Genomic DNA, 26,521 nt, shown 5'->3' with positions numbered 1-26,521 from the left:
TATCATAATTATGCCCTAACTAAAGTTTACCTTTTTTAGCAGTTTACAATGTTTTTTGTTAATATGGTCACTTTGCATAGTTCTCCGTGGCTGAAAGACAAACATTCAGTTTGTGCAATTCATTGAGACTTAGTCTAATTAATTGTAAACTTTTAGATTTGCTTTCAATTCGTTTTTAAGATTTTGTAAAGCAGTGGTCTTTGGTTAGTTATTTTTAGCGATATAAATGATATGAATTATAACTGCAGGATCAGGAGTGACCTCTAGAGGGCAGCTCTTATGTTAATTGTTGCTTCAGAGCGTCTCAGATTCCGCCCCTCCTTGACGTCAGAGACACATGTCTGACAGACGCGGGAAAACTTGTCACACAGCAGAATGGATCCAGCGGAGGTCGAGTTTTTAGCAGAGAAAGAGATGGTCAAAATCATCCCAAACTTCAGTCTCGATAAAATCTATTTGATTGGGGTGAGTCAATTTATAATCTACATCATGTAAATTGGTATCTATGGTGATTTCATTGTGCTAATAGTTCGCTTGTTCAAATGTTTACGAGTAAGGTTAACATAACATTGCTTAGCCCAAAATAATGAAATTCTGCCAGGCATGCTTGTGGTAGTCTCGACATGCGAGTTATCACCAATACAATACATCAACACAGATAAACAAACGATAACTGTTTGAAAATCTGGAATCTGAAGATGTTAGTAAATAAGTATTGAGCAAATCGAATTTAAAGTTGTCGACTATAAAATGCACATTACTAATTAAAATGAGTTTTGATATATTTATAAAAAAGGAATCTTACAAAATATATTATGTAAATATATAAGACCTTTTTCAGGATGTTAGCAAAAACAATGGTTCTAACGTATTTCCTGTTTTACATTTTTAATTTCTATAGTTTCTAAGAATCCCAAACCGCCACGTATTGATAAATAATGTTATTATACCAGTTTTAATATTAAGTTATGATCGAACTGCCTTTTGTTACAGTTATGAAATATTTTGATAACAACAGTGTTGGGAAGGTTACTTTGGAAATGTAATAGATTACAGATTACAAATTACCCTAACGTTATTTAAAATGTAATAAGTTACTGTAACTTTCGATTACTTTATAAAAGTAAAGTAACTAATTACATTTGATTACTTTTTGATTGCTTTTAATTTTCTAATAAACATTTTCAACTAAATAATTTTCAAGCATTTATACAGAGCAGGAGTGAGCTTACAGTAGCTCTGTTTACTGTTAGAATCTCAAAAGCTTTCATCACTTAAATAAAATTTATTTAATTTATTTAAATTTAAAGTAGAGCCACCACAAAACCAGACCTTATCACAAAAGCATGTTTACTGTTGTTACAAAATCACAATGTTAGTTAGTTGTGCAGGTGATTTATGTGGCATTTGCAATAAAAAAATACATCTAATTTTTGAAATTTTCATTTTTAAATCGAAGCCACTTAAATCCAAATCAATCACATCTTAGTGATCAATAAAACTGCCAATGAAACATATGAGGCAGAACTGTTCATTTCAATTATTTACTGTAAATAATATGCTGTACCAAACAGAAATAAATTATAGTACATAACAGCAAAAACAAAAAAATCCAATAAAACCAGGTGTTACACATTTTAAACAATATTGATCCGCGTTCTGTAAATGTAGCTTGTGTGGACACTACTGCGCTACTTCACTAATAAAATAGCTTCGCTACTGTGAAAAGCTATTTGATTTTTTAGCGACGCTACCGTCACGCTACTGAAAAATGTAGTTAAGCTAGCTACACTGGTAATGTGATAACATCACTTTGGCCAGAGGAGTCTGCTGGTGCCCTGAAATTCACAAATCGATAACTTTATAAATCATAATATATGATTAGAAATTTAAGGGTCTGTTTTTATTTCTGTACACTCACGATAACGACAAAAACATTTGCTTTTATAAAACAAAGAAACGCTAGCTTACATACCTGCAGATGCTTCCTCATGCTTTTCAATGGCAAGGAGGATTAGACATGATGCGCCCATGGCCATTAATTTGACAGTAGGGGGGACAATAAATATAAAATTTCTTATGAGCAATTTTTTAAAGATTTTTTGAAGGGGACACAAATAATACAGCCGAATTGTACTTATATGTCTCCGCAGTTAAAAATGCTTTTATTGTTCATATTACAGCATGGAGACTACATCATTATGGTTATTTTCAAAGTTTTTCTCAGGTTCAATGACAGCAAATTTTTCTTGAAAACTATTTATTGCATTGTTTGTTGTGTTGTTTACAGTCAACAGACTGACTCCTGAAGCCAAATAAATGCAGGAAAAGACATTTTCCATACTCATAATAACTAACTGGTTTACATTACACTTGTTAAATTGAGAGATCATATTGTAAATTGGTGAGCCTGTGAGGTTCATCTGCTAAACAGCCACAACTCAGAAAATATTTTTAAAAATTGTTCACCCCTAAAAGAATTATTATCCCTTCAATAAAGCACAACACCCTTACCTGACACTGTACATCTGACTGACCCTGCTCTGTCTGTTCCTCAATCAGTTCTTTCTCTTCTGCCTGTGATTGATAATGTGACATTAGTATTTTCATAAGCACTCATTCTTAAAGCCAAATTGCTTAATATGTGAACTTTTTGTACTTGGAGTTTAGCTGCACTGAAAAATAATCTTATGTCCATTTTCCTTTTCTCTGTCATTTTATCATTGAGGTAAAGTTGGTTTTATATTTGCACATTCAGTCTCTCATAATATTACCTCAGAAGAGTATTCATTGGAAATTCTAAATAGTAAAATCATATTAGCTGCCAACAACCATCAAAGTACAGCATTGTTTACAGTTAGTGTTAATATTATATTGGTTTACCTAAAGGTTCTATAAAGACGCTGCAACTGATACAAAATACAGCAGCCAGAGTTTTATTGAAATTGAAGACACAAGAACATATCACAGCAGCATTAATAGAATAAATTTTAGGATTCTTTTATTAGTTTATAAGGCACTACACAACATGACACCTTTCATACTTTTCTGACTGCTTATCAAAATATAATCTAAACCGTTTGCTACGCTCTTCTAGCACTCGACTTTTAGAATTTCACTTTGTAAATCTGATGCTATCTGGCGACACTTCTTTTAGTTACTATGCTGCAAAATCTTGGAACTGTCTCCCAAATTAATTAAAAGAATCCCCCAGAATTTATTTTTAAAAAGCTTAAGAAGCACCTTTTTAAAATTGCGTATGAATATAAGTTTGTGAAGTTTATGCAATTTATCTACATCGTGTAGGTTTATGTACATATGCATGTACGGTGTGTGTGCATGTATGTAAAGAATATTGTGTGTGATTGTGTAGATGTATGCATATATGCGTGTACATGTATGCTTTTATCTGAGTATATATTTTGCTTTAATTGTCTAATATACATTATTTTGTATTTGGTTTATTTTACAATGCTTGTTTGTTGTTTGTGAAGTGCCTTGAGTTCCATGTATGTTGGAAAAGTGCTATACAAATAAAATGTATTATTATTATTATTATTAATGTTGTTTTGAAGTCAAACTTGCATGAGATTTCAGTTCAAATATTCAAAGTACCATGGTAAACAATGTATGGAGCTGTCACTGAATGAATGTGCGAATATAAAAACAACTTTACCTCAATCATTTTATCTAGTCCATGACACTGCAATGCAAGTTTATTTATTCTGTAGCACATTTTATATACAATGCTAATTCAAAGTGCTTTACATAAAGAATGAAAAACTATCATAAAAATCATCACAACAATAAAAACAAGGACATTTTATATTTTAAATTAATTTAGTCACCTAAGAACAGAACTGAAATTGATTATACAAAAAATAAAGTGGGGCTAGTTTGGACGTAGCACAGTGCTCATTTAGCAAATCCACAGATAAACAATATGCTAATTGTGGCCGTTAATGTAAAGTTAACATTATGCCAAGTCGTCACAAATGAAACAATGCACTTTGGCGTATTATTTTGCAGTGCGCCACTAACGTAAGCTAAACAAGCATACGTTAACTACATGAGTAATTTTAACCGCTAATACAGCAGATTCATGGACATTGGTAATCTGCATTTTTGCCGCAACTAATTTATAAATGATTCTGCATTAACTTTGAAGAGAATCGATTTATTTAATGTGATTAATACACCATACTTACTCAAATTCAACATTGACCTGTAGCCACACACCTAACTTCTGCGTCTGTCTGTCTGTGACTGTGTTGACAGGCTTCGTGTACTTGAGGAGTAGGTGGATCAAACCACTATGAGGAAGTGGGGGTGAACTCTTTCTAAATGCATTTTAAATAATAAATGCGGGGTTTTTTTCTACTTAGACAATTATTTTAGGTATACACACATATATTTTTCAAAACAGAGAGTGCGTTTATTTATATATATATATATATATATATATATATATATATATATATATATATATATATATATATATATATATATATATTTTATTTGGTGAGGAGGACAATGAACATGTTCCCCCCAGGATTTACGCCCGTGGTTGCGCCGCAAATCAAAAGCATCAGAGCTTGAATAAATGGCCTTAGCAGAAGCCATCGTGCATATCAAAAACAGGCAAAGCAATAGATTAATATTATTCAACATATCACAGAGATTTAAAGAAAAATATTAGATGTAACCCCATTTGTAATTTTTACCATTTTCAAAAGTAACTGTAATTTAATTACATATTTTTCTTAGTAACTGTAACTAGTTACTGTTACTTTTATTTTGTAATTAAATTACGTAATGGCGTTACATGTAACTAGTTACTCCCCAACACTGGATAAAAAGCAGGAAATGTTTATGGGCCAATGACATGACCACATTCAAATGATCTGTACATTTTTTTGATTAGTAGTGTGTATATCCAGCACTTACAATGTGTTTTGGTTCTTGCCAAAAAAAAAAAAAAAAAAAAAAAAAAAAAAATATATATATATATATATATATATATATATATATATATATATATATATATATATTTACATACATGAGCAATTCCAGCGTTATGGATGTGACATTTGCAGTAAAATCTCAAAACATAAATTCACAGAGAAAGTATATGGTAACATTATATTGAAACATTTAATTATATTTTCCAGAACAACTGACAAAGAGTTATGAGATCAGAAAAAGATCAATCTGTAAAAAAAAATTTATACTTTAAATGAGGAAAATAAACAGGCGCTATGTATGTGACAAAAAAGTTAGTGAGTTTACAGTATACAACATACTTTGTAAAAATTTTGTAAATTAATCTCAATCCAACAGAAATAATGATAATCAAAAGGAGAAGAGTTGGCTCAAAATAGTACTAAAACTATTGATTTGATTTGACATTTTTGCATTTGTGAGGGAAAAGCTTTGTTATGGATGTAACAGATGTGACATTGGCACTTGTGATTGATTTTGGTGAATCAAATATAATTATTTGAGAACATTCACAGAGACATTTTTGAGTATTTTTAAAGTGCTGTAAAGTACCTGCTTGCACAAAAAATGAAGAAACGATTTTGCTATTTTGGCAAAAACTTTTCATGGCAAGGTTGACGTTTGCATGGAATTGCTCTCTCTCACGCACACACACACAAATAATGTGTGTCTTAATAGATAAATATAGTTCATAGTCTATGTTTTATACTAGACAATACATTTTATTTTAATCTCTGACAGTGTTAAAAGGTTTAATTACAGCAAGCAAAAGTACATTTTGTGAAAAGATGTGCGAAGCCAAATGTCTTGAGTCAATGCTTGTAACCATGTTTAAATGTTTATTCCAAGTAAGCCGCTTGAGATATTAGGGACATTCTACCAGAATTGTACATTGTCTGTCCCTGAAATAAAAACATAAATACAGTGAATAAAAAGTATTTTATTCCAAATATTTTTTAAAATGGACTGGATTTTTTGAGTTTTTCTGTGAAGGAATATGTCATTTGGTTTTCAGATTTTTGTTCTTCATTAAAAACTTTACAAATGTACAAATTTTACTCTGTACAAATTTACAGCGTCTATGGGGTTAAAAGTAAATTTGACATTATTCTTTCCTCTGGCTGCCGTCATCAGTCTGATAGTTTTGATAACACCATCATGGAGTTTTTATCATTTCAGCAAATAGGATTGTAATAAAGATTATTTGTTGTACTCTCTAATTTACTACACTTTAAGTTTACCCAACTGTGACGCCTTCCATTACTGAGAAACCTAGAAATGTGAAAAGGGTCCTTGTCCTCAGCTTTAATAGTTTTGTCATGCTAAAAACTGTTGTAGTAATTGCAAGTTAAAGTTGTTAGCAATCACATCAATTGATTAAAAACATGAAATTATAATTACATTCTACAAATAAATACTACAAATATATAATACAAATACACTTATAATTGTCCTCATGTTTTGGTCACTCCTGTTTGCATGAACTTTAACAAAAAAAGCGTGCAATACACCTTTAAGGCTATGACTCGGAAGTGACATCATTTGATGGAGAAGCTGACAGTGATCAACGATGTGTTCTATCATTGAGTTGTATGATTTTATGCTTGTTTTTGTATGATTTTATAAGTAGGACAAGCTTAAAGGTCTGGCCCTGTTACATTTTATATAAATATATGTAAATAAATATATGTAAAAAAATAATTATAATTTTTTTTTATAAAATATAAATTTATGAAAATATACGTTTCTGGTAGAATGTCCTATATACTTAATGTTAAATTCTTTATTCATATGGCTTATTGGGCGGTGGCTCAGGGGTTTGCACAGTCGCCTCACAGCAAAAAGGTCACTGGTTTGAGTCCCACCTTTTGTGTGGAGTTTTCTCTGGGTGCTCCGATTTCCCACACAGTCCAAAGACATGTGGTACAGGTGAATTGGCTAAACAAAGTTGGCTGTAGTGTATGAGTGTGTGTGTGAATGTGAGAGTGTATGGCTGTTTTCTAGTACTGGGTTGTGGCTGGAAGGACATCCGCTACATAAAACATTTGCTGGAATAGTTGGGGATTCATTTCTCTGTGGCGATCCATGATAAATAATGGACTAAATTGAAATAAAGGAAAGGGGATTAAGATAGCATGTTTTGTGCCATCTCTGAATTACAGGTTTTGTTTAGACCATACTTTTTTGGTCACTTACAGCTAGCTACTTGAGTATGTATCTGATTTATTGATTAATTTTTCCAGGGAGATTTAGGCCCGTTCAACCCAGGTCTGCCTGTTGAAGTTCCTGTCTGGTTGGCCCTCAATCTTAAACAACGGCAGAAATGCAGGATAGTTCCTCCAGAATGGATGGACACAGGTGAGTTTCAGTCTGTCTGTGCTGGGACACCATCTATTCTGAAGGCAGGCTCTAAACGCTGCTGATCTTTTCATTTTCAGACAAACTAGAAGACATCCGTGAACAGGAGAGGAAATTAGACACTTTTACTCCCATCCCAAATCCATATTACATGGAGCTGACCAAATTATTACTCAACCAGTGAGTATCAGATCTCCTTCAGCCTTGTTTTTTAATGTAATGTCAGAGTGTGTCTCATTGAGGCTGTTTACACCTGGTCATTTCATGCATGATGCATAATTGTGAAAACGGATCTATTTCTATTTGTTCATATAATTGTGTCGCCACTAAAATGACAACGATCTTTAAATCCTTCACTATTTGGGGTTCTCGGTAAAATGTGAAATGTCCTGTTATCCTCCTATGATTTGGTGTGTCCTGTGATCCACAGTTAAAAATATACATTTTTTATTTTGGTTTGGGGATAAAAACAACTGCAGCAATACTGCCTTGTACACTTTAGATTACAGGGCTCAACAATAAGGACTGCCCGATGGCCCGGGGCCAGCGTGTGAGATGCTCGGGACAGTAGACAGGATCGTTACTGGCCCGATCGGGCCACTGCTGCCTTGTTACTAAAGTTTAATTTTCCTGTGATTATTTGTCAATTGCGTGCAAATACAGTTTTAGAATTGAGAAACAGTACGTATTTTCCTTATACCACTTATACCAAACGTTCTGCTCACACAACCCCAATTTTGTACGACCTCCATTGGCTCCCAGTTGCTTATCGCATTAAATTCAAAATTCTCCTCCTTGCATTTAGATCCCTAAATAGCCTAGCTCCCTCCTATCTCTGCAGCATACTTGTCCCCTACACCCCAACTCGTTCATTACGTTCCGCTGACTCTGGCCTTCTCGCTGTCCCTCGGTACCGCCTCTCTTCAATGGGGGGCAGATCATTTAGTGTTATTGCACCCAAACTCTGGAACTCTCTACCACACTCACTCCGCTGACGTCAACTTTCCTCACATCTCAGTGTGTTGAGTTCTTGAATTTATATCGTGTCTGTGTGAAGGAGAGAAACCACGAAAGTGCAAGTGGGACCACAACACAGTACATTGCCTTCAGTCACTCAATGTAAATTCACAAACAAAAAAAAAACAAATGCTGGTTTTCTTGCAAAACCCTGGCCTATAATTGTTAAAATAAAATAGCTTACACTGGGTCATTTATGTTAATTTTGAAAACTATACAGATCTTTGATTAAAATGTTAAATTTTTTATTTACTTATTTTTTTGCAGGAGGACAAAAACTGCTTGTATTTTTATATTTTATAAGTTGAGTTGTTAGATGTCCGTTATTCAATAAATAGGTGTTCAATTTGTTTTTTAAATTTGTTTGGAGCCATTTTTCTTTCTAAACAGCACATATCATACCAAAACTGTTATATTTACGGAACTGTGAGAAGTTTGAACGGTTGCAGCCCTACTTTCTACAGTATATACAAATGTATGTAGATAGCATAATCTAAAGCATCAGATACACTGCATTTTATTTATTCGTTCATTTTCTTTTTGGCTTAGTTCCTTTATTAATTAGGGGTCACCACAACGGAATGAACCACCAACTTTGTTGGTGCCATCTTTGAAACGGCTCTCGGGCAGTATGCTCAAAATTGCTTGCTAAACTTAAGATTAAATTTCATATCAGGAGTCACCAATAAAATAAAACAACAACTACTGTCACTTTAGTTTCATTTCTAAACATTTGAATCACACAAAATCTGCAGAAACTCATGTCTGACCTAAGCCCCTTCCCCGGGGAATCATCAGTCTATAGCGATCAATAATTGGCACCTGCACTAGAAGGTGGGGCTTCATTCGCCATATTGATATACGCTTACGATTAAACTCCATATTAGGAATCGCCAATAAAATTAAACAAGAACGGTCTCTTTAGTTTGTATTTCTAAGTGTTTGAATCAAACAAAATCTGCAGAAACTCACGCCTGGTCTGAGCCTCTCCCCGGAGTATCGTCAGTCTATAGCAGGGGTTGAGAACCTTTTTTTCGGCAAAGAGCCATTTTTGATTTTTTTTTTTTTTAAAATGCAGTTTTTTAAAGACCTATTGGATATAAACAATACAGGTTTAAACAACACCTTTATTTATGTACATGCACAACTCAAAAATAAACAAATATGAAGCATCACATGTTGAGCAAGTTTATGAACAAAGAATGGACAATTTATAGAACTTTTTCTTTTTGACATCATCATAAATGTTGTTTGAATTTTCATGCGTGAGGTTATAGAAGTGTAGGGTTCTATTTTAACGATCTAGGCACGAAGTCTAAAGCTATAAATAAATGAACAATAATAACAAAGTGTGGTCAAAAAAACTGAATTATATACTAACACACGTGCTATGCCCCATATGGTCCAAAACCCGACAGATGGACAAATCTTTTTAATAAAACAAATATAATGCGCATATAATAAATAATACTACTAATAGTTATAACATTATTAAAAAGCAAGTTGTTGTAAATAAACTGAAAAAAGCCTCCCGAGATAAAGGTATGAAGGTTTATATGTTTATGTAGAAAATTCAAATTTTTGTAATATTTTAATCCTTTAATTCTTTTTCAGTTGTACAGATATTTGTGTATAGTTGTACTTCCTTTGGTTTTAAGCAATGTGTAAGCGAGGTGGACACCTGACTCGCTCTGTGCTGGACTTTAGACCTTTCAGCTGGTCTAATGCTCAGTCTATTTTAGTTTCTCAAATTAAACAACACCAAACAATGTGCCTTAACACACCTGTTTTCTGGAGCGGAACACCCATGAGTCCACAAAGTGGCGCAAATGGATTTGCTTTTTAAACAATGCGGCAGAAAACTGGAAAATTAAGGTTGCGCTGGTCTAAAAATAGCAACACGTCGGGGCAAACACGTCTTGTGACTTATCGCGCCGGGTGTATGATAGGGCCCCTTAAGTTGTTTGCTTATTTCTTATAAATTTTTCTGTAAATAAATACAATAAAAAAGGAAATGTAATTTTATTTTCAATAGAAAACTGAGTGACATTTATAATTTTTTAAGCTGTAAAATATTATTGAAAGGAGACAGTTGGAGAGCTACGTATTTTTGGTCAAAGAGCCACTTGTGGCTCTCGAGCCATAGGTTCCCTACCACTGGTCTCCAGCGATTGATGATTGGCTCCTGTACTAGAAGGCGGGCGTTATTTGCCTTAAGGCTGATTTATACTTCTGCGTCAAACGCCAGCGTATGACGCATAGCCCTTCGCCGTGGCCGTCGCCGTCACTGACGTGCACCTCTCAAAAATTGTAACTACACGTCGCAACGACGCGTAGCGTAAGCTCTGTGATTGGTCGGCTTGGTAGCGCTGATGAGTCTGGGCGGGACCGAGAGCCGCGCAAATGGCGCGAGCAATTGTTTACAAGATTGGAGTCCCGTGAAGGAGCTCCCGATGGAAAGTTTTGTTTTGTGTTTACCTCATAGTTAAAGTTGTTGCACGTCCGCCGGTTCCTGCCTTAAAATGAGCGAGTTTGAGCCACTTGTACATCCCTGAAGTGTTCAGGAAAAGCAAAAAAGCAGCGAAGAAACTCGACACAGAGGAACATTTACACCTCACTGCCAACTAGCATTTCGGAAGTGTTAATGCAGACCGACAGAGACAGCGCGCAGAAGTATAAATGCACAGCCACGCGCGTTGCATGCGCCGTGGGTTACGCCGGTCACCTGATGCAGAAGTATAAATCAGGTTTTATAGCGATCGATGATTGGCTCCTGAACTAGTATGTGGGGCTTTATTCACCATATTGACGTTACACTTTTCTCCATTCACAAAGATACAAGTAACATGTCTTGTGCATTCTATAGTCTTTGCTGTTACGCTTTTCCCCATTCAAAGTAAACGAGTGACATATTCTACAGTCTTTAGCTGCTTTTCCACTATCGAGCTGAACTGTTCTAAGAACACTTCAGTATGGTTACAATTGTTTCTCCACTGAGCCTGGAACAGCGCGACACGATTACAAACCGTTCTCGGCCCGGAATTCTCTGCACGGTTAGACAACTGTGCTGAACTGTGCCGACAGATTCTGTGTGTTGACGTCGCGTAAGCACGCTAGTCATCAGACATCCACAAGTGGACTACACTTTATTTATTATGAAAAAAAGTAAACCAGGTCTAAACCGTAGAGTTTAAAAAGGGTTTTAAAACCATAGAGCAGTCTCTGGCAGAGAAGTGAAGAACTCCTCACATTCTTACGAAGATATTTTATTTAACTATTACTGTAATAACTATTAATAAGTATTATATAACTATTTTAAGTTATTATTTCATTGACATGAATACAATTAACCATGTATGATATAATTACTAACCCCTCATCTAAAATAATAAAATAGCCTATTGTTTTATTCATGGCTAGAGTTTGATTCATTTGATTGAAATCCTAGGCAATGAGACCTTTAATTCACCTGGTTGAATGTGAGTTTGCACGCAGCGCTGTATTTGGTAGCACAAACACTTGCTCTGATCCGGGAGAGAACTTTACCAATGACTACATGCGCTGCTGAAAGACTTTTTTTTCCTGCTGCGCATCGAATAAAGCAAAGAAAGACATGCTTAACATCATCGATGTCCACAACAACACCACTATATCCATGGAACATGAACTTGCCAACTCTTTTTAACAACGAGGAAATAATTGTACTTTTTAATTCAAAGCCCAGGCGGCTTGTTAATTTAATACCGGCGAGACCACCTGAAGGATTGCTACAGCGTGCTGTAATTGTTGGCTGTCCAAAAGTCTACGGTCGGTAGAAAGTGAACTCTTAATTTTTATGGACTTTGCTTGAAAGCTTTACGGAGTGGCACTGTATCTGTCCAAGGTACCGTTGTATGATTTATATTATAGCCTATATATGCACCAATAAACAAGTCAAATGAATGAATAAAAAAATATGGATTATTTATTGTCGGTATTGCTTTTACTCAAAAAATAACAGTACTTTTTGACAAATGTTTTACAAAAATAAAATGAGCAATTTTTATCATTTCTAAAGGCCATTTTATGATTTAGTTATACATAAGTTTGACATTTATGGGGGCATGTAACATGTTTCTGTGTTTTTTGTGATCTGTAATATATACTGGGTAGCTATGCAAATATTTTCTGAAACGTCAAGCAAGAATTTGCTTACAGCTTTTTAGTTAATTATGAAGACAAAAAAAAAAATAACAAAAATAAAACGATAAAAATACAAAGATAAAAGAGCAGCATTTTGCTAAATATAATAGTCCTTTATATGCTTTATATCCTGCTTTGTGTTGTTTCGTATTAATTTTTTTATTTCACTTGCTGCATTCGTTATTTAACGTTTGAATACTGAAACAAATAGCAGCCATCACTTAAAGGGTTATATTTTACCATCAAAATGTAGTATATGTTAAATCATTATCAACTTTTGATATAAAACCACTGTGTAATTTGATTGATTGTCAAAAATGAAACAATTTAAGTGCTATATTTTTTATTTATGAAAGTGCCTGCTTCTGCCACTATAATACAAATGCACTATTATTGTTGCCTTATCATTGTTTAATTTTCTGTTATGTTCAGAGATTTTAAATATATTATTTATTTCCCCTCCACTCATTTTCAATCATCACGTTACATTTTGGTCATTTTCTCTCTAAATAAAATTTATCCAGAGCCGCGCAACATACCTCTAATAAATAAGGGTTCTGTGACATGTACCTATATTTAGCAGCCCTGTATAATGGAGGGGCTTAACAGTGTTTAGACACATGGTTGCTTTCGTTTTTATGAACATGAAAAAACTAGTTTCGTCTTAAATTTAATTTAAATTTAATTGAACAAAGGGAGCCGTTTACATTGTGTTGCCAGGGCAACTATTGATGCGTTTTGTGTAATGTTTTGAAAGAGCTTTGTTGCAGCACTTGTATCTGTGCTGTCTGGCTCGGTTTGGCACGGAATGGAACGGTTCTGCACAAAGAACGATTCCGCACGATAGTGGAAAAGCGGCTCTTGATATATCCTAATCTCCCCCAAGCAAAGCACTTTACCATTCTAAATGAACAAAGAGCTATATTTTTCTACTATATTTTTCTCTCCATTGACAAAGCTAGGCTACTACAGGTGTGATGCATCTCTGTTGTTAAAGCTGTCATTTTATATTAATTTAACAACATTCTGGTTTTATCACTTGACAAAAATTCAATGAAAAGAAAAAAATACACTTTAAAAATGTCTACAATTCCTGCTGGTGTCAGGACTCAAAGCTGCAATTTTTTTTCTAAGTGTTTGAAAATGAAAGGCCTGGTGCTGTGATGATCATAGCAAATACAACAGTCTGAATGTTCTTTACAAGCATTGTAAAAGTTTTAACAATCATTATTAACTTTTATTTTTGAAGTGCTTGTGATGGCCGTACCATGCATGTTCTTTATCTAAATACATTTGGTAATATTGAAAATCAGCATGTCTTAACTGTATTCTATAAAACACTGACACATGCTTATTGATCATGTCCATATATTTGCACTTGAAATTAATAATATTGTTTATTGTATATTGAAATATTATATTTGTGTTCAGTGCTGCAGATAACATTCCCAAAGCCGATGAGATTCGAACGCTGGTGAAGGACATCTGGGATACACGTATGGCTAAGCTGAGGCTTTCAGCTGACAGTTTCATCAGCCAGCAGGAAGCTCACGCTCAGGTAAAACCCCACAATTATCATGACCAACTGATGAGTAGATCAAAACCACTCAATACTCTGTCAGGTGCACAGTAAACCTGCACTAAGACTGATTTCTAGCTTCGCTTGGTTCCTTTTCACAAGCTTTTACTTACTGTACGTGGACAGCCCTGATTGGTGAAGGCTTAAGGCTGGTCATACTCTGCAAGTTGGGTTAGTTGCATGTGGTGAATGTGACGTTATCACAGCATTTACGGATGTTCACTTTGAGTGAGTGAGTGAGTGGGTGGGTGGGTGTGTGAGTGCTGAGGAAATTTGAATGTACAACAACTTTTAGAAATCCTAAACAATAATGTGAAGTCACTTTAGGTTTCATTTGAAGCTTTGAGGGAAAATATTGCATATATTTTGTGCAGAGGTTGTCCAATGCTTTTCTGTTGTATAAAAGTTTTTGCATTAAGCATGCTGTTAGCTTTAATATATAAAACATAGCTTAAATTAACCTTTAAATGCAAACAATTTCAAAAGTGTACTTTGAAAATATCCACAACCCAATAATATTATATATAACTAAATGCTTTCATTTAGGAACTTCACTCACTGACTTTTTCTTCAGCACTGTTTTATTGTGACATTTACTCTGATTCACCTCCTGTTATTACAATTAATAGTACAGCGGCAGGTGGGTCAAATAGCCGTTACTTTAAAGATGCTTCTTGATTTATGAATCTTTGGATATTTGGAATTCTATACATTATCTGAGAAGTTTGAAAAGACACTTTGGGACTTGGGTTTGCTATTATATTATTATTGTTATTATATTACGATGTCCATATTGGTTCTGCTTATTTTATGCACTGCTAATGATGTCTCATACGGCAATGAAAGCTGGTTATCATATTTCTGTGCATTCTATCATAAAGTTACTCAAGACAGAATGCTACATCTTCATTTTTACATTCTTACATACACAACTTTAGTAGGTTTAATAGGAATGTTTGTGTTTTTTATATAAACAAATCATAGGCTGAATTGTTTAAATTAATTGCAGTCTTTTTCAATTTTAGTTATGCAGATGTATTGAAACGGGATGTTAGTTCGATAAAATATAGAATAATCCTGGGAAAAATGCAAGGGTTGACATTTAATTTTCTAAACACTTTCATATTTCCCAACATTCAGTAAACAACAGCATTCATTTTAAAGTTGATTAATCGCTTAAGTTCAAAATGAAAAATCAAGCATATTTATATGGGTTCCAGCACACACAGGAAGGAATAAGTTATGTGAACGCTGTGATGTTGAAGAGATTATGCTTGGAAAAGATTAGGGAAAATGTAATGCATTTAAAATGTTAAGGTTTTAATTATTTGGTCAAGTGAAATAAATACTGTAGAATGATTGGAGAGATGGAATCGACAAATAATATAACATTCTGATCCACACTGCCCACTAGTGGTTGGCAGCATTTGTGTAATACAAATGAATAATAAATGAATGACACATATTTATTCATTCATTCGTTTATTTTTCGGCCTATTCCCTTTATTAATCTGGTGTCGCCACCGCGGAGTGAACCGGCAACTTGTTGGTTGTTAATTATTTACTTGATTTAAGGTTTTTTGTTTTTTTTAATGACACCTCTAAAATTTTGATTTACGATTAATCACAACTAATAGCACACAATGAAAGCATGTTTACATAGTAATTTTGTGTACACTGTTAATTAGTATACACACTGATGTGTGTATAAATATATAGATATTGAAAAGGTGTTTTTGTATTGATAGACAAATAATTATATTTAGCAATTTATACTGTATATAATTCCACATGTGTTAATTTAAAATTTTCATAGTCAAGAAAACTCTTTGAATAAGGAAGTGTGTCCAAACTTTTGGTCTGTTCTGTATATAAACGTGAAGTTGTGCTAGAAAGTTTATATACCCCTTAAAAATGTGAATAGTTTTAATAAAAACAGAAAGATAATACATATATTGTAGCTTTTTTGTTGTATTGTTCAGAGAATAGCCTGGTTTATACTTTTGCGTCAAGTGACCGGTGTAACTCACGGCACATGCAACGCGCGGAGCTGTGCATTTATACTTCTGTGCGCTGTCTCTGTTGGTCTGCATTAACACTTCCGAAACGCTGAACACATCCAGAATGTACAAGTGGCTCAAACTCGCACATTTTGAGGCAGGAACCGGCGGATGTGCAAAAACTTTAAATATGAGGTAAACACAAAACAAAACTTTCCATTCGGAGCTCCTTCATGGGACTCCACACTTGTAATCAATCGCTCCAACCGTCTTGCGCCATTCGCGCGGCTCTCGGTCCCGCCCAGACTCGTCAGCACTACCAAGCCGACCAATCACAGAGCTTGCGCTACGCGTCGTTGCGACGTGTAGTTACATTTTTTTTAAAGGGGTGCACGTCAGCCACGGCGTAGGGCTATGCGTCAGCGCCGTAGCATACGGGTACGTTTGACGCAGAAGTATAAATCAACCTTAAGATAATTCATATAAAAAATGTTTACATTTAGGTCACTAGACAAAACTAGCTGAAATAATTAAAATAAACACCTGCAAAATTTGACTGACCTTTTTTTCAATACTGTCTGTGATTTCCACTTTTTCAGCTTTGTGATCATGAGTTGGTCATCAGTTGATCATGAGTTTCTTGTTGTTCTAAACAGTAAAAGTGACGACTGCTCTTCAGAAAAGCTCATCTCCTGCAGATTATTTTGTTTTCTAGTATATTTTGCAGATTTGAACTAGATGTTAACATCTTTTATGTGCAATACGTTACTCAGGACAGTGCTAAATAAAAAATATATATTTGCCTTTGTATATTTGTGTGTGTGTGTGTGTGTGTGTGTGTGTGTGTGTATATATATAAATATATATATATATATATATATATATATATATATATATATATATATATATATATATATATATATATATATATTTAAATTATTCACAATTTAACAAATTTTTCAAGGGGTATGAAAACATGAGCACAACTGAATATGTTCATATTTTTAAAGTGTACACACACACATGTACAGTTGAAGTCAGAATTATTAGCCCCCCTCAATTATTAGCCTCCTTTTTATTTTTTCCCCTAATTTCTGTTTAACGGAGAGCAGATTTTTTTTCAACACATTTCTATATTCAATTCACCTTTATTTGAATAGCACTTTCACAATGTAGATTGTGTCAAAGCAGCTTCACATATAAGATCATAGTAAAATGAAAACCGTGTCAGTCCAGTTTTCAGAGGTTAAGTTCAGTTCAGTTTAGCTCAGTTTAGTGTGGTTTAATATTCAATACTGAGTCCAAACACTGAAGAGCAAATCCATCTATGCGCAGCTCTACAAGATCCCGAACCATGCAAGCTAGTGACGACAGCAGCGAGGAAAAAACTTCACCAATTGGCGAAAGTAAAGAATTGAAAAAACCTTGAGAGAAACCAGGCTCAGCTGGGCATGACCATTTCTCCACTGGCCAAACATCTTGTGCAGAGCTGCAGTCTAGGTGCCGGAGGCATAATAGTTTTAATAACTCATTTATAATAACTGATTTATTTTATCTTTGCCATGATGACAGTAAATAATATTTGACTAGATATTTTTCAAGACACTTCTATACAGCTTAAAGTGACATTTAAAGGCTTAACTAGGTTAATTAGGTTAAATAGGCAGGTTAGGGTAATTAGGCAAGTATTGCGTTTGTTCTGTAGACTATTGAAAAAAATATAGCTTAAAGGGGCTAATAATTTTCACCTTAAAATGAACTTAAACCTTTAAAAAAATGAAAACTACTTTTTATTCTAGCCGAAATAAAACAAATAAGACTTTCTCCAGAAGAAAAAATATTATCAGACATACCGTGAAAATTTCCTTGCTCTGTTAAACATCATTTGGGTTAATAATTCTCACTTCTACTGTATATTGGTGCATTTCTATGTGTATTTAAAATAAGTGTGTGCACTGTGAATATATCTGTAAATACCAACTTTTACTTATACAAAAATACAAACTTAATTAAACATTAAACTGCACCATTCAGCGGCAAACATTTGTTATCAGATTTATGGTGATGAAAATTGTCACAGTGTCTAACAGCTGAAGTATACTTTGGTCTTGATTGTACTCTAGAAAAGTTTCATGCTCCACTATTAATAGCCACCTTTCCTAATTACAAGTGTAAAATGTTACTTAACCTAGAGTTAAAGCACGCTTTAGAAGTGCACAATGAATCCCAGTATTAATCAAATGTTTAACGTGATCGATTGATGGCCTTTCATTCTGTCTTTAGCTGGATAATCTCACACTAATGGAGATCAACACTACACGCTCGTTTCTGCTGGACTCTCTGAACTACATGTATAAACTGCGCTCAAACCTGCAGCCGGGCAGAAGTAAAGACTACTGAGACACGATCAGGTACTTCAGCCATTCCTCTCCTATCAACAGACTGAAGTTTGCTTTTATCTTCTGCAAATGATATTTGAAAGATTACTAAGAGCAGAATCTTTTCTCAAATAATGGCCACTGCTGGCGCTCGGCGTGTAAATAGTGACTGATGTTCCCTTAGAATCCTTTACTGTTTGTGTGTGTTGTAGTGTTTTATTACTAAAATGTTTATATTTGACTAAATAAATGTATAAACCTAAATTTATACTTGTATTGTTGTGATTTCTTTTATGAATATGTGAAACACCCAATGCAGAGACATCCCTCCAACACAAATTCACCAAAAGAGTTCAAGCTTTTTCAAAAGACCTGGTTGCTTTGCTTTATATTATAAGATAAACCGGTTTGGGGCTTTTATCCCTGGAAAATAGACACCACCTGGATTCAACTAAGCTTAACTAAGTTATTGAACACTAACAGATGCAGAGAGTACCTTCTCATTTCTTAAACCATCTGTAAATTATTGGCATGCATCAAGCATAAAAAACATATAAGGAGATTGCTAAAACTAATATTACAACTAAACCCACTTATCAGTGAGCAGGGCTCACATTTAAAACCAATCTTCAAGTTTCCTGACTGTTCCATGACTTTTAACTGACCAAAAGCTAAATTTCCATGACCTATAGAACAGAAAAGCAGGCATCTCATGTTGTGCACTGAGCAAAGCGTATTTTAAATCCATACATTTGCTAGCTTCATTTACTTGTTTACAGACATTTTTGGTATACAACAAGTATATTGTATTTGGTATACAAGTTATTCAGCAAAAAAATAAAACAAGTAATTGAAGAATTTTTAAAATGCTTATTTTATTGTGTCGTGTTGTCTGTCGCATCTAGGACCCAGATGTTTCAAGGGCATTGTCAGTCTTTTCAGTTAGCCTTCAACATTAATGCAACATGAGTTAAAAGTACATTAAATAACAAATCATTTACCCAAATATGAATTTAAATACATGCCAATACCAGTTGCAGGGTCTAACAATTTATGGAAATATTACATTTTGATATACAGTTGAAGTCAGAATTATTGGACCCTGTTTATTTTTTTCTGCAATTTCTGTTTAACGGAGAGCAGATGTTTTCAATAATTCTGACTTCAACTGTTTGCAGTGTCTCAAAAAAAATCCAAGTAAAATGAATTCTGTCAGAATTGTAAAACTACCTTCAACTTTTAATTATATTTTATAATTAGATGTTAAATTATATGTTTTCCACCTTACCTGATTTATATCACCTCATTAGCACCTTCTTCTGCCTCTTGGCTCAGTACCATGTCTTCGACAGGGAAGATAATTTCAACTGTGCAGTCAGTTCATGGACGACCACTCCCTGCCACACAACATACAGATCCAGTGTGATCAATTTCGCCAATTTCAAGTAATCCATTCCACCTATTGTCCAGTATTTAGTGGGAAATTCACAAGGAAAACATGAAGCACTGTAGCCTTTCAGTTTTCTTTAACCTTTGATCAAACTCTTATCTTCATTTAAAAACACATTTTTTATTTAAGCCTTACGCAGCTAAAAAGAAATACATCTTCGTCAAGCAAAGTAAATAAAAGATTATTCTAATGCACAGATTGCGTTGTTATTCCTGTACGAAATTAAGTCTGTCTTAATCCCGATAAGCAGTCTTATTTTTGTAATAAATATTATTGCTTGTTTTTTTTTAGACACAATGTGTGTAAAGTAGAATTAAAAACAAGAAAAATCCATGACTTGGACATAAAACCCCATAAACTACCCTCACTTTCAACAGCAGAAATAGGCCTTTTAAAATTCCAAATTTCATGAATTGTGGGAATCTGAAGTGAAATATTTTACTTTGCTAAGAAGCGTAGAAATGGGAAGAAGAGGCCTGATTAACCCTGTTCCAGAATGATGGGCACATCAAGATGAATCGAGATGAGGACGAGGTTATGTTTTCATCATGCCTATCATCTATCATTAAAGCCTGTGTGATGTGGATGCTGCAGTTGGTCAGTATGTTTCAGTTTCAGTGTCATGTGCTCAAATAATGAGGTCAGCTGACTACCTGAATATACTGAATGACCAGGTTATTACATAAATTGATTTTTTTTTTCTTTTTCCTGCTGACATGGGTATTTTCCGAGATGATGCCAGGATTTATTGGGCTCGAATTGTTGAAGATAGTTCAGGGAGACACCATTGTTAAACATGGATTGGCCTCCACAGCATCCAGACCCTAACCTTATTGAGAATATTTGTGACATGCACTGCAGTTCCGACTCTTCCATCATCTGTACAATACAAAATCAAAATGAATAAAACTCTGGACAGGAGTAAATGTGACTTTGTGGAAGCGTATTAAAAGAATGCCATGGCACAACGCCAAATATATCTTGTAATAAAAGTGAAAGGCAGTCCAATGAAATATTAGAAATATTAGAGGGTTCTTTTGTGTACAGGAAGTGTATTCACGTTTAAACACTGAGCAGTGTTTAGAATATTCATATTTGGTCATGAAAGATCAAGAACTGGTATAGTTTGTTTTTACGTGTTGAGCTTTTTAAGTCCACTGGTCAATGATTATACTTGAATAAGTTCTTTGTGCATATAATTCAACTGTCTCTTGTACAAGCAATACAGTACAGCTTTTATAACATGAACTGTACATAGATACAGTATATTAAATAATGAAGAAATCTCAGAGTGGCAAAGACATTTTTGAAATATTTAATTTTTTGTCTGAAATTACAGCAATATATCCATAAATACCTAATTACTACACTCAACAAAGAATATATTACATTACAATGGATTCAAACAAGTACATAAAAAAAAAAGAAGAAAATAGAAAAACAAAAACATGGTTTCACAGCATCTAACGTCCTCCACTGAGTTTCAGGGCGAGTGTATATATGCGTGTGTGTGTGTGTGTGTGTGTTGGGCAGTGGTAGTACTTCATGTGATGCAGATTTACACACACAATGATCAAACTGATGGCACACCTGCTCGGGGTCCGCATGGCTGAAATAAACAACAGTGCAAGCAAACACCTCACCTGTGCTTCATGAAGATGCATTCGAGATGTTTCACCCTTGCAGTGAATTCAGATCAGAAATAGCGCGAGTGTGTGTGTGTGTGTGGTTGATTTGTAACTGCGTGCTGTGCCATACACACATATGAAGGGTAGGGGTAAGTGCCAGGAAACAAACAGGTGTGTCATTCCAGCTTCTACATCTAACAGAACAGTACAAAAAGGTAGAAAAGAAAAGCTATTACAGGCAGTCAGAGTTCATACATGTTAAGGCCCATATTGATGATTTTCGTCAGTGACTTGTGGGATGAGAAAATGTGATTGATTAGCCATGGGTATTATATAAAAAAAATAACTTGGCAAACAAGAACGTGTTCAGAGAGGCAGATTTCTTTGGATGGTTTCCAATTGTGTCTGACAGCAGGACTGACTCAATTCTTGTTTCTTGACTTGTTTCTGTTTTTGGCATGCCACCACCTCAGACTTTGGCACATTAATTGTCAATGGCAAAACTGTTTTGTTTATCAAACGAATTGTATTTTTTTCTTAGGATTTACTTTTTGAGCATGTCAATTCCTCTGACGCAGATTTTGGATTAAGCGCCCCTTTAACTGAATGCAGGAATCGGAAAAGCAAAGAGGCTGCATGCTGCTTCGCCACTAAAACAACTCGTGTAGCAGTCCAGAACGTTGAGAGACAGGTGATCACGTAGAGATTTCCTGTGTCACAAACACATATATGTCATCAGAATGCAGGGCTAAAGTTATCCAATGATTACATGGCCTTATGGGATAAGAAGAAAAGTGTTGGCGGTAGGTCCCGTGTCATTGCTACTGTAATTCAGGCAGAAAGGAAGTGATGTCATCACTCCACGAGTCCTGAAAAAGTTAATCTGACCAGCAGCAGAGCAAACGCTGAAAGTGAACCTTTTGCTTCACGCCCCCCAAAACATGAATATATTAGAAAACAAAATGGCAGGCTTTTTTTTCTTCTTCTTCCAAAGAACGACGCTTTTAAGTAATTAAAAACATACAAAATTCTTTTTTCTTGTTTTGAAATTATTTACAATACAATGCTGAAGCACCTCTTTAAAAAACTTTATTCTAAATCTTGAAATAAAAATTTTCTTTCTTTTTTTTAATCCATCTGATGCGTTTTCCTTCCCAAGATTTAAAAGAGTCTGTCAGAACACAGACAGTTCTTCAGGTTTTTTTTCCTTTCATGTCTTTAAGTGCATTTCTAGGCATGACCTCCATGGTAAAGAAGATTGCAGGTGTGTGGATGTGTGTTTTGACTGGCGTTCTTCCTCTCGCTGTGATGCGCTATGGCTGTTGTCTTTGTGAGATGGATGCATTGGGAGGCTTTGACGTGCTCATGCATGGTTTTTCCCACAGGAGGGCGTCAGAGGGAGGAAAAACTCAATGGCCAGATCTACTGTTCCTCACCATCTCTAGGATGGAGTATGAGTCTGGGTGTTGGGGGTTTGGAAGGGACATTGGGGGGTGGTGGTCAGTGGTCCCATAGGGTGTCACCTGGGTGGGTAGCCCTTAAAGTGAGCCCTAGACCAGGGGCTCTGTGGCAGCGTCAAACACTTTTTAAAGTGCTCCAGTTCTGCCTGCAGGTTCTCCCTCTCTGCTGCCAGCTTCTGCTTCTGAGCCATCAGCTCCTACAGACACAATGCACATCGACACAATGAGCATCACAACAACAACTGCTTGTCATTCACATTCATTCCCACCTGCTTGAAAGCTGCCTAACATCTCACGAACACTGGTGATCACAGGTGAGCAATTCTTAGGGGCTGTTTACACCTGGGCTGCTTCTGAAACCGGCTAATACTCAATAGGTGCTGCATTTGAATTTAACAGTGCTACTCGGCCGTTAGAAGAGTATGTTCTATATAGTATGAATGTGAACAGTATGATTGGAACTCGGATGTACAACATCCACCATTTTGTCATAATCAAGTGACCTACCCGTGTGAGTTATTTCGCTTCACTCCCATGCATGAATTCTCTCATGGGGCATCATGGGATAGCGTAGCGGCCATCCAATGTGCACTTTAAAATCTCGCCGGAAGTAGGGCATCTGGGTACGGTATCTAGCCGTACGTCTGTATGCACTATGCATACCTACCATGAGAGGGCGCAAATTAATGCAGCTTATTTATTTATTTATTTTTACATAACTACTTGATTATTAAACAGTATACACTACCATATATTGATGAAGCAAGAAAGAATAAGAATAAATAAAGGTGTGCGTTTTAAAGTGTGTATGTATTTGCATGGCTTGGAGATGGGTAAAAAGAAATCTATTGGCTTTAGATTTGCTGCTGGTTTTTCTGCAAACTGAAAATTGCAAGTCAGAGAGCTATTGTTTAAAACAAGGTTCAAAATGAGTTAACTCTTTTTAATACAGCTAAATATAATTGAGACATTTGCAAAAAGGCCTAAAACTAATAAGACAAATATTGCTTCCCCACACGGGACAGCAGGTTCATCAGCACCTGAGCCAGGGGAACTGCGCAGCATTCTCGCATGGAACTGCTGTATCATTCAAGGTGTTTTAAACATTTAATCTGGCACAAATAAGCAGACATCTTCATTTTCACAACGAGTTTCTGAATTCTCTCACTTTTCCAAAAAATTTGAGGTATTGAAGCACTTCACCTCAGATGTTATTTGTTATTATTGACCAACAAAAATATATTAAATTATGATACAATGATGTGCTTTCATTTTGGGTTTCAATCGGGGCAATGCCCTTAAAATAGCCTTTGACAGCAAGCGTCAGTGTTTTTTGAGATAAGAATAAGGGATGATGGGGTGGTGCTGGATATGTGCGTACCTATGAATAAAATCCGTCAGGCGCCCCTGCCATATGGTATGGAAGTATGCGATTTCAGATGCAGCCCTGGTCACTTCATGCATTTATTCGAATTGAATAGATATTCGATTGTGAAAAGAGGAAGTGTAAATACTCTCCCAAACACATTTGAGACAGATATAAATCTGATCTGAGACGCATTCCTGACATAACTGGACAGGTCTAAATGAGTGATTGAAACGACATTCTCCTCTCAAAAGATAAGACATATAAACGACAACATATATATGACAACATATAGCCTATATATGCAACCAACCACGCAACATCACAGATGCCACTGTGGGATAGTTTTTTCCCATTTTATTCTGTTTTTGAGCAGTTTATTACCATTAAATGATAAAATCTGAATATTAAATTAATATGAAATACAAGCATTAAGAACAGAAAGATGCATCACACTTGGAGTAGACTATCTTTGTGAATAGAGAGGGGAAAATAGTCAAAAATATAGCTGTTCTTTCATTTAGAAAAGTACATTGTTTTGTTTTCGTGAGAGTATACAGTTTTTGTATCGTGTCTTGTACTCAAAGATATTTCACAGGATCAAAAATGAAGTATAAAGCCTCCTATAGACTACATATGAAATCAGTTGTACAGTTGAAGTCAGAATTATTCGCCCCACTGTTTATTTTTTCCCCCAATTTCTGTTTAACAGAAAGAAGATTTGTTCAACACATTTCTAAATATAGTTTTAATAACTATTTTCTAATAACTGATTTATTTTATCTTTACTATGACGACAGTAAATAATATTTGACAAGATATTTTTCAAGACACTTCTTGAACTTACAGCTTAATGTGACATTTAAAGGCTTAACTAGGTTAATTAGGTTAACTAGACAGGTTAGGGTAATTAGGCAAGTTATTGTAAAATGATGGTTTGTTCTGTGGACTATCGAAAACAAATATAGCTTAAAGGGGCTAATAATTTTGACCTTAAAATGGTGTTTAAAAATTTAAAAACTGCTTTTATTCTAGCCGAAATAAAACAAATAAGACTTTCTCCAGAAGAAAAAATATTATTAGACATACAGTGAAAATCTCTTTGCTCTGTTAAACATCATTTGGAAAATATTTAAAAAAGAAAAAAATTCAAAGGGGGAATAATAATTTTGACTTCAACTGTGTGTGGATTAATATATACAACTCATTTCTGACTTTAATCGACATAAACTAAGTGAATTTGAACAGAACACAGAATTTGATTATCGGAATCTCATATCTGTTTAGCAGAGACACTTTTGTGTAGCCAAATGAAATGTAAATGAACCCGCTTTCCCAAATCAGACAGTTATCTAATCAGAGGAAAGACCTGAAGTGACCAGCTATAAACAGCCCCTAATACCAAGGTCTAAGAGTGTGTATGTGTTCCTTACCCCCATTGAGTGTGAGAGCTGTTCAGCGGTTAGACTGAGATTATAGTGATGTGCTTCCAGTCGTCTGCACTGACTGTGAAGAACCTGGCGTTCAATGCTTTGCTCTGGAGACAGAAAGAGAAAGAGGTAAGCCTGAGATAGTGTCCTGTATTGCCAAATGCAGGGACCTCCATATGCAGTTTCCTTGTGATAAACAGCTGTGTCAAGAAGCCTCCTGACATCACATACACCAGCACAACACAATTTAGGTGTGTGTGGAGCAGCTCCTACTGTATACTATACATGTTGTTTTTCAGAACTATGAAATGCAACAGAAGCAGATAGACCACACGTCGTACCTTCTGCATACTCTTGATAAGCTTCAAAGATGGCTTCAATGCCCTGCCATCTGGACGTCGAGGGCTCATCCTCCTCAGTGTCGTCTTCCTCTTCTTCTTCCTCAGATTCCTCTGCAGAAAGCTCTTGACGAGAGGGCTGTGGGGGGCAGTGCTGTCCGTTGGGCTGAGATGAGGGAGGGTGTGGGTGGGGTTTGGAGCGGCCTGGTGTGCTCTGGAGCTCAGGAATGTTATAATGCACGGATGAGTCCACCGCATGGTTTTGTTCCAATACGACCAATGCACCACCTGATAAAAGAGGAGACATTTACAGGGTGTTCACGGGGTCTTAAAA

The 26,521-nt window shown here is 35.2% G+C and overlaps 2 protein-coding genes across 17 annotated transcripts in view; one reads left to right on the top strand and one right to left on the bottom strand.

Annotated features, from left to right (window-relative positions):
• Positions 1 to 346: 346 nt before the first annotated feature.
• Positions 347 to 18,779, top strand: gins2 (GINS complex subunit 2). The gene is made up of 5 exons (NM_001024439.1): positions 347 to 465; positions 7,245 to 7,359; positions 7,440 to 7,539; positions 13,990 to 14,116; positions 18,421 to 18,779. The coding sequence occupies exons 1-5, from the start codon at positions 376 to 378 to the stop codon at positions 18,535 to 18,537; spliced, it is 549 nt and encodes a 182-aa protein (NP_001019610.1). The 5' UTR covers positions 347 to 375; the 3' UTR covers positions 18,538 to 18,779.
• A 2,485-nt stretch (positions 18,780 to 21,264) lies between these two features.
• The window catches only part of gse1b (Gse1 coiled-coil protein b), a 321,762-nt gene continuing 316,505 nt past the window's right edge, over positions 21,265 to 26,521 (bottom strand). For 12 of the 16 annotated variants that reach the window (XM_009293638.5, XM_068214812.2, XM_073929382.1 and 9 more), the window contains 3 exons: positions 26,191 to 26,475; positions 25,853 to 25,956; positions 21,265 to 23,250 (listed from right to left, as the gene is read on the bottom strand). In XM_009293638.5, the coding sequence (XP_009291913.2) occupies positions 23,113 to 23,250; positions 25,853 to 25,956; positions 26,191 to 26,475 (527 nt within the window). In that variant the 3' untranslated portion in view covers positions 21,265 to 23,112. Of the gene's footprint in view, positions 25,634 to 25,672; positions 25,957 to 26,190; positions 26,476 to 26,521 lie in introns of all 16 variants that reach the window. The other 4 variants (NM_001430859.1, NM_001080807.1, XR_012393753.1 and 1 more) reach the window with 4 other exon arrangements.

The sequence above is a fragment of the Danio rerio genome, chromosome 18 (genome assembly GCF_049306965.1).
Source record: "Danio rerio strain Tuebingen ecotype United States chromosome 18, GRCz12tu, whole genome shotgun sequence".
In the NCBI taxonomy this organism is placed as follows: domain Eukaryota; kingdom Metazoa; phylum Chordata; class Actinopteri; order Cypriniformes; family Danionidae; genus Danio; species Danio rerio.
This window is presented reverse-complemented; position numbering and strand designations above follow the sequence as displayed.

What these genes read in the sequence shown, in the direction of transcription:
- gins2 (NM_001024439.1), top strand. Translation starts at nt 376, where the DNA reads ATGGATCCAGCGGAGGTCGAGTTTTTAGCAGAGAAAGAGATGGTCAAA. An exon ending in TCCAGAATGGATGGACACAG is followed by an intron (nt 7,360 to 7,439) that starts GTGAGTTTCAGT and finishes TTTCATTTTCAG; the next exon opens with ACAAACTAGAAGACATCCGT. An exon ending in AGCAGGAAGCTCACGCTCAG is followed by an intron (nt 14,117 to 18,420) that starts GTAAAACCCCAC and finishes TTCTGTCTTTAG; the next exon opens with CTGGATAATCTCACACTAAT.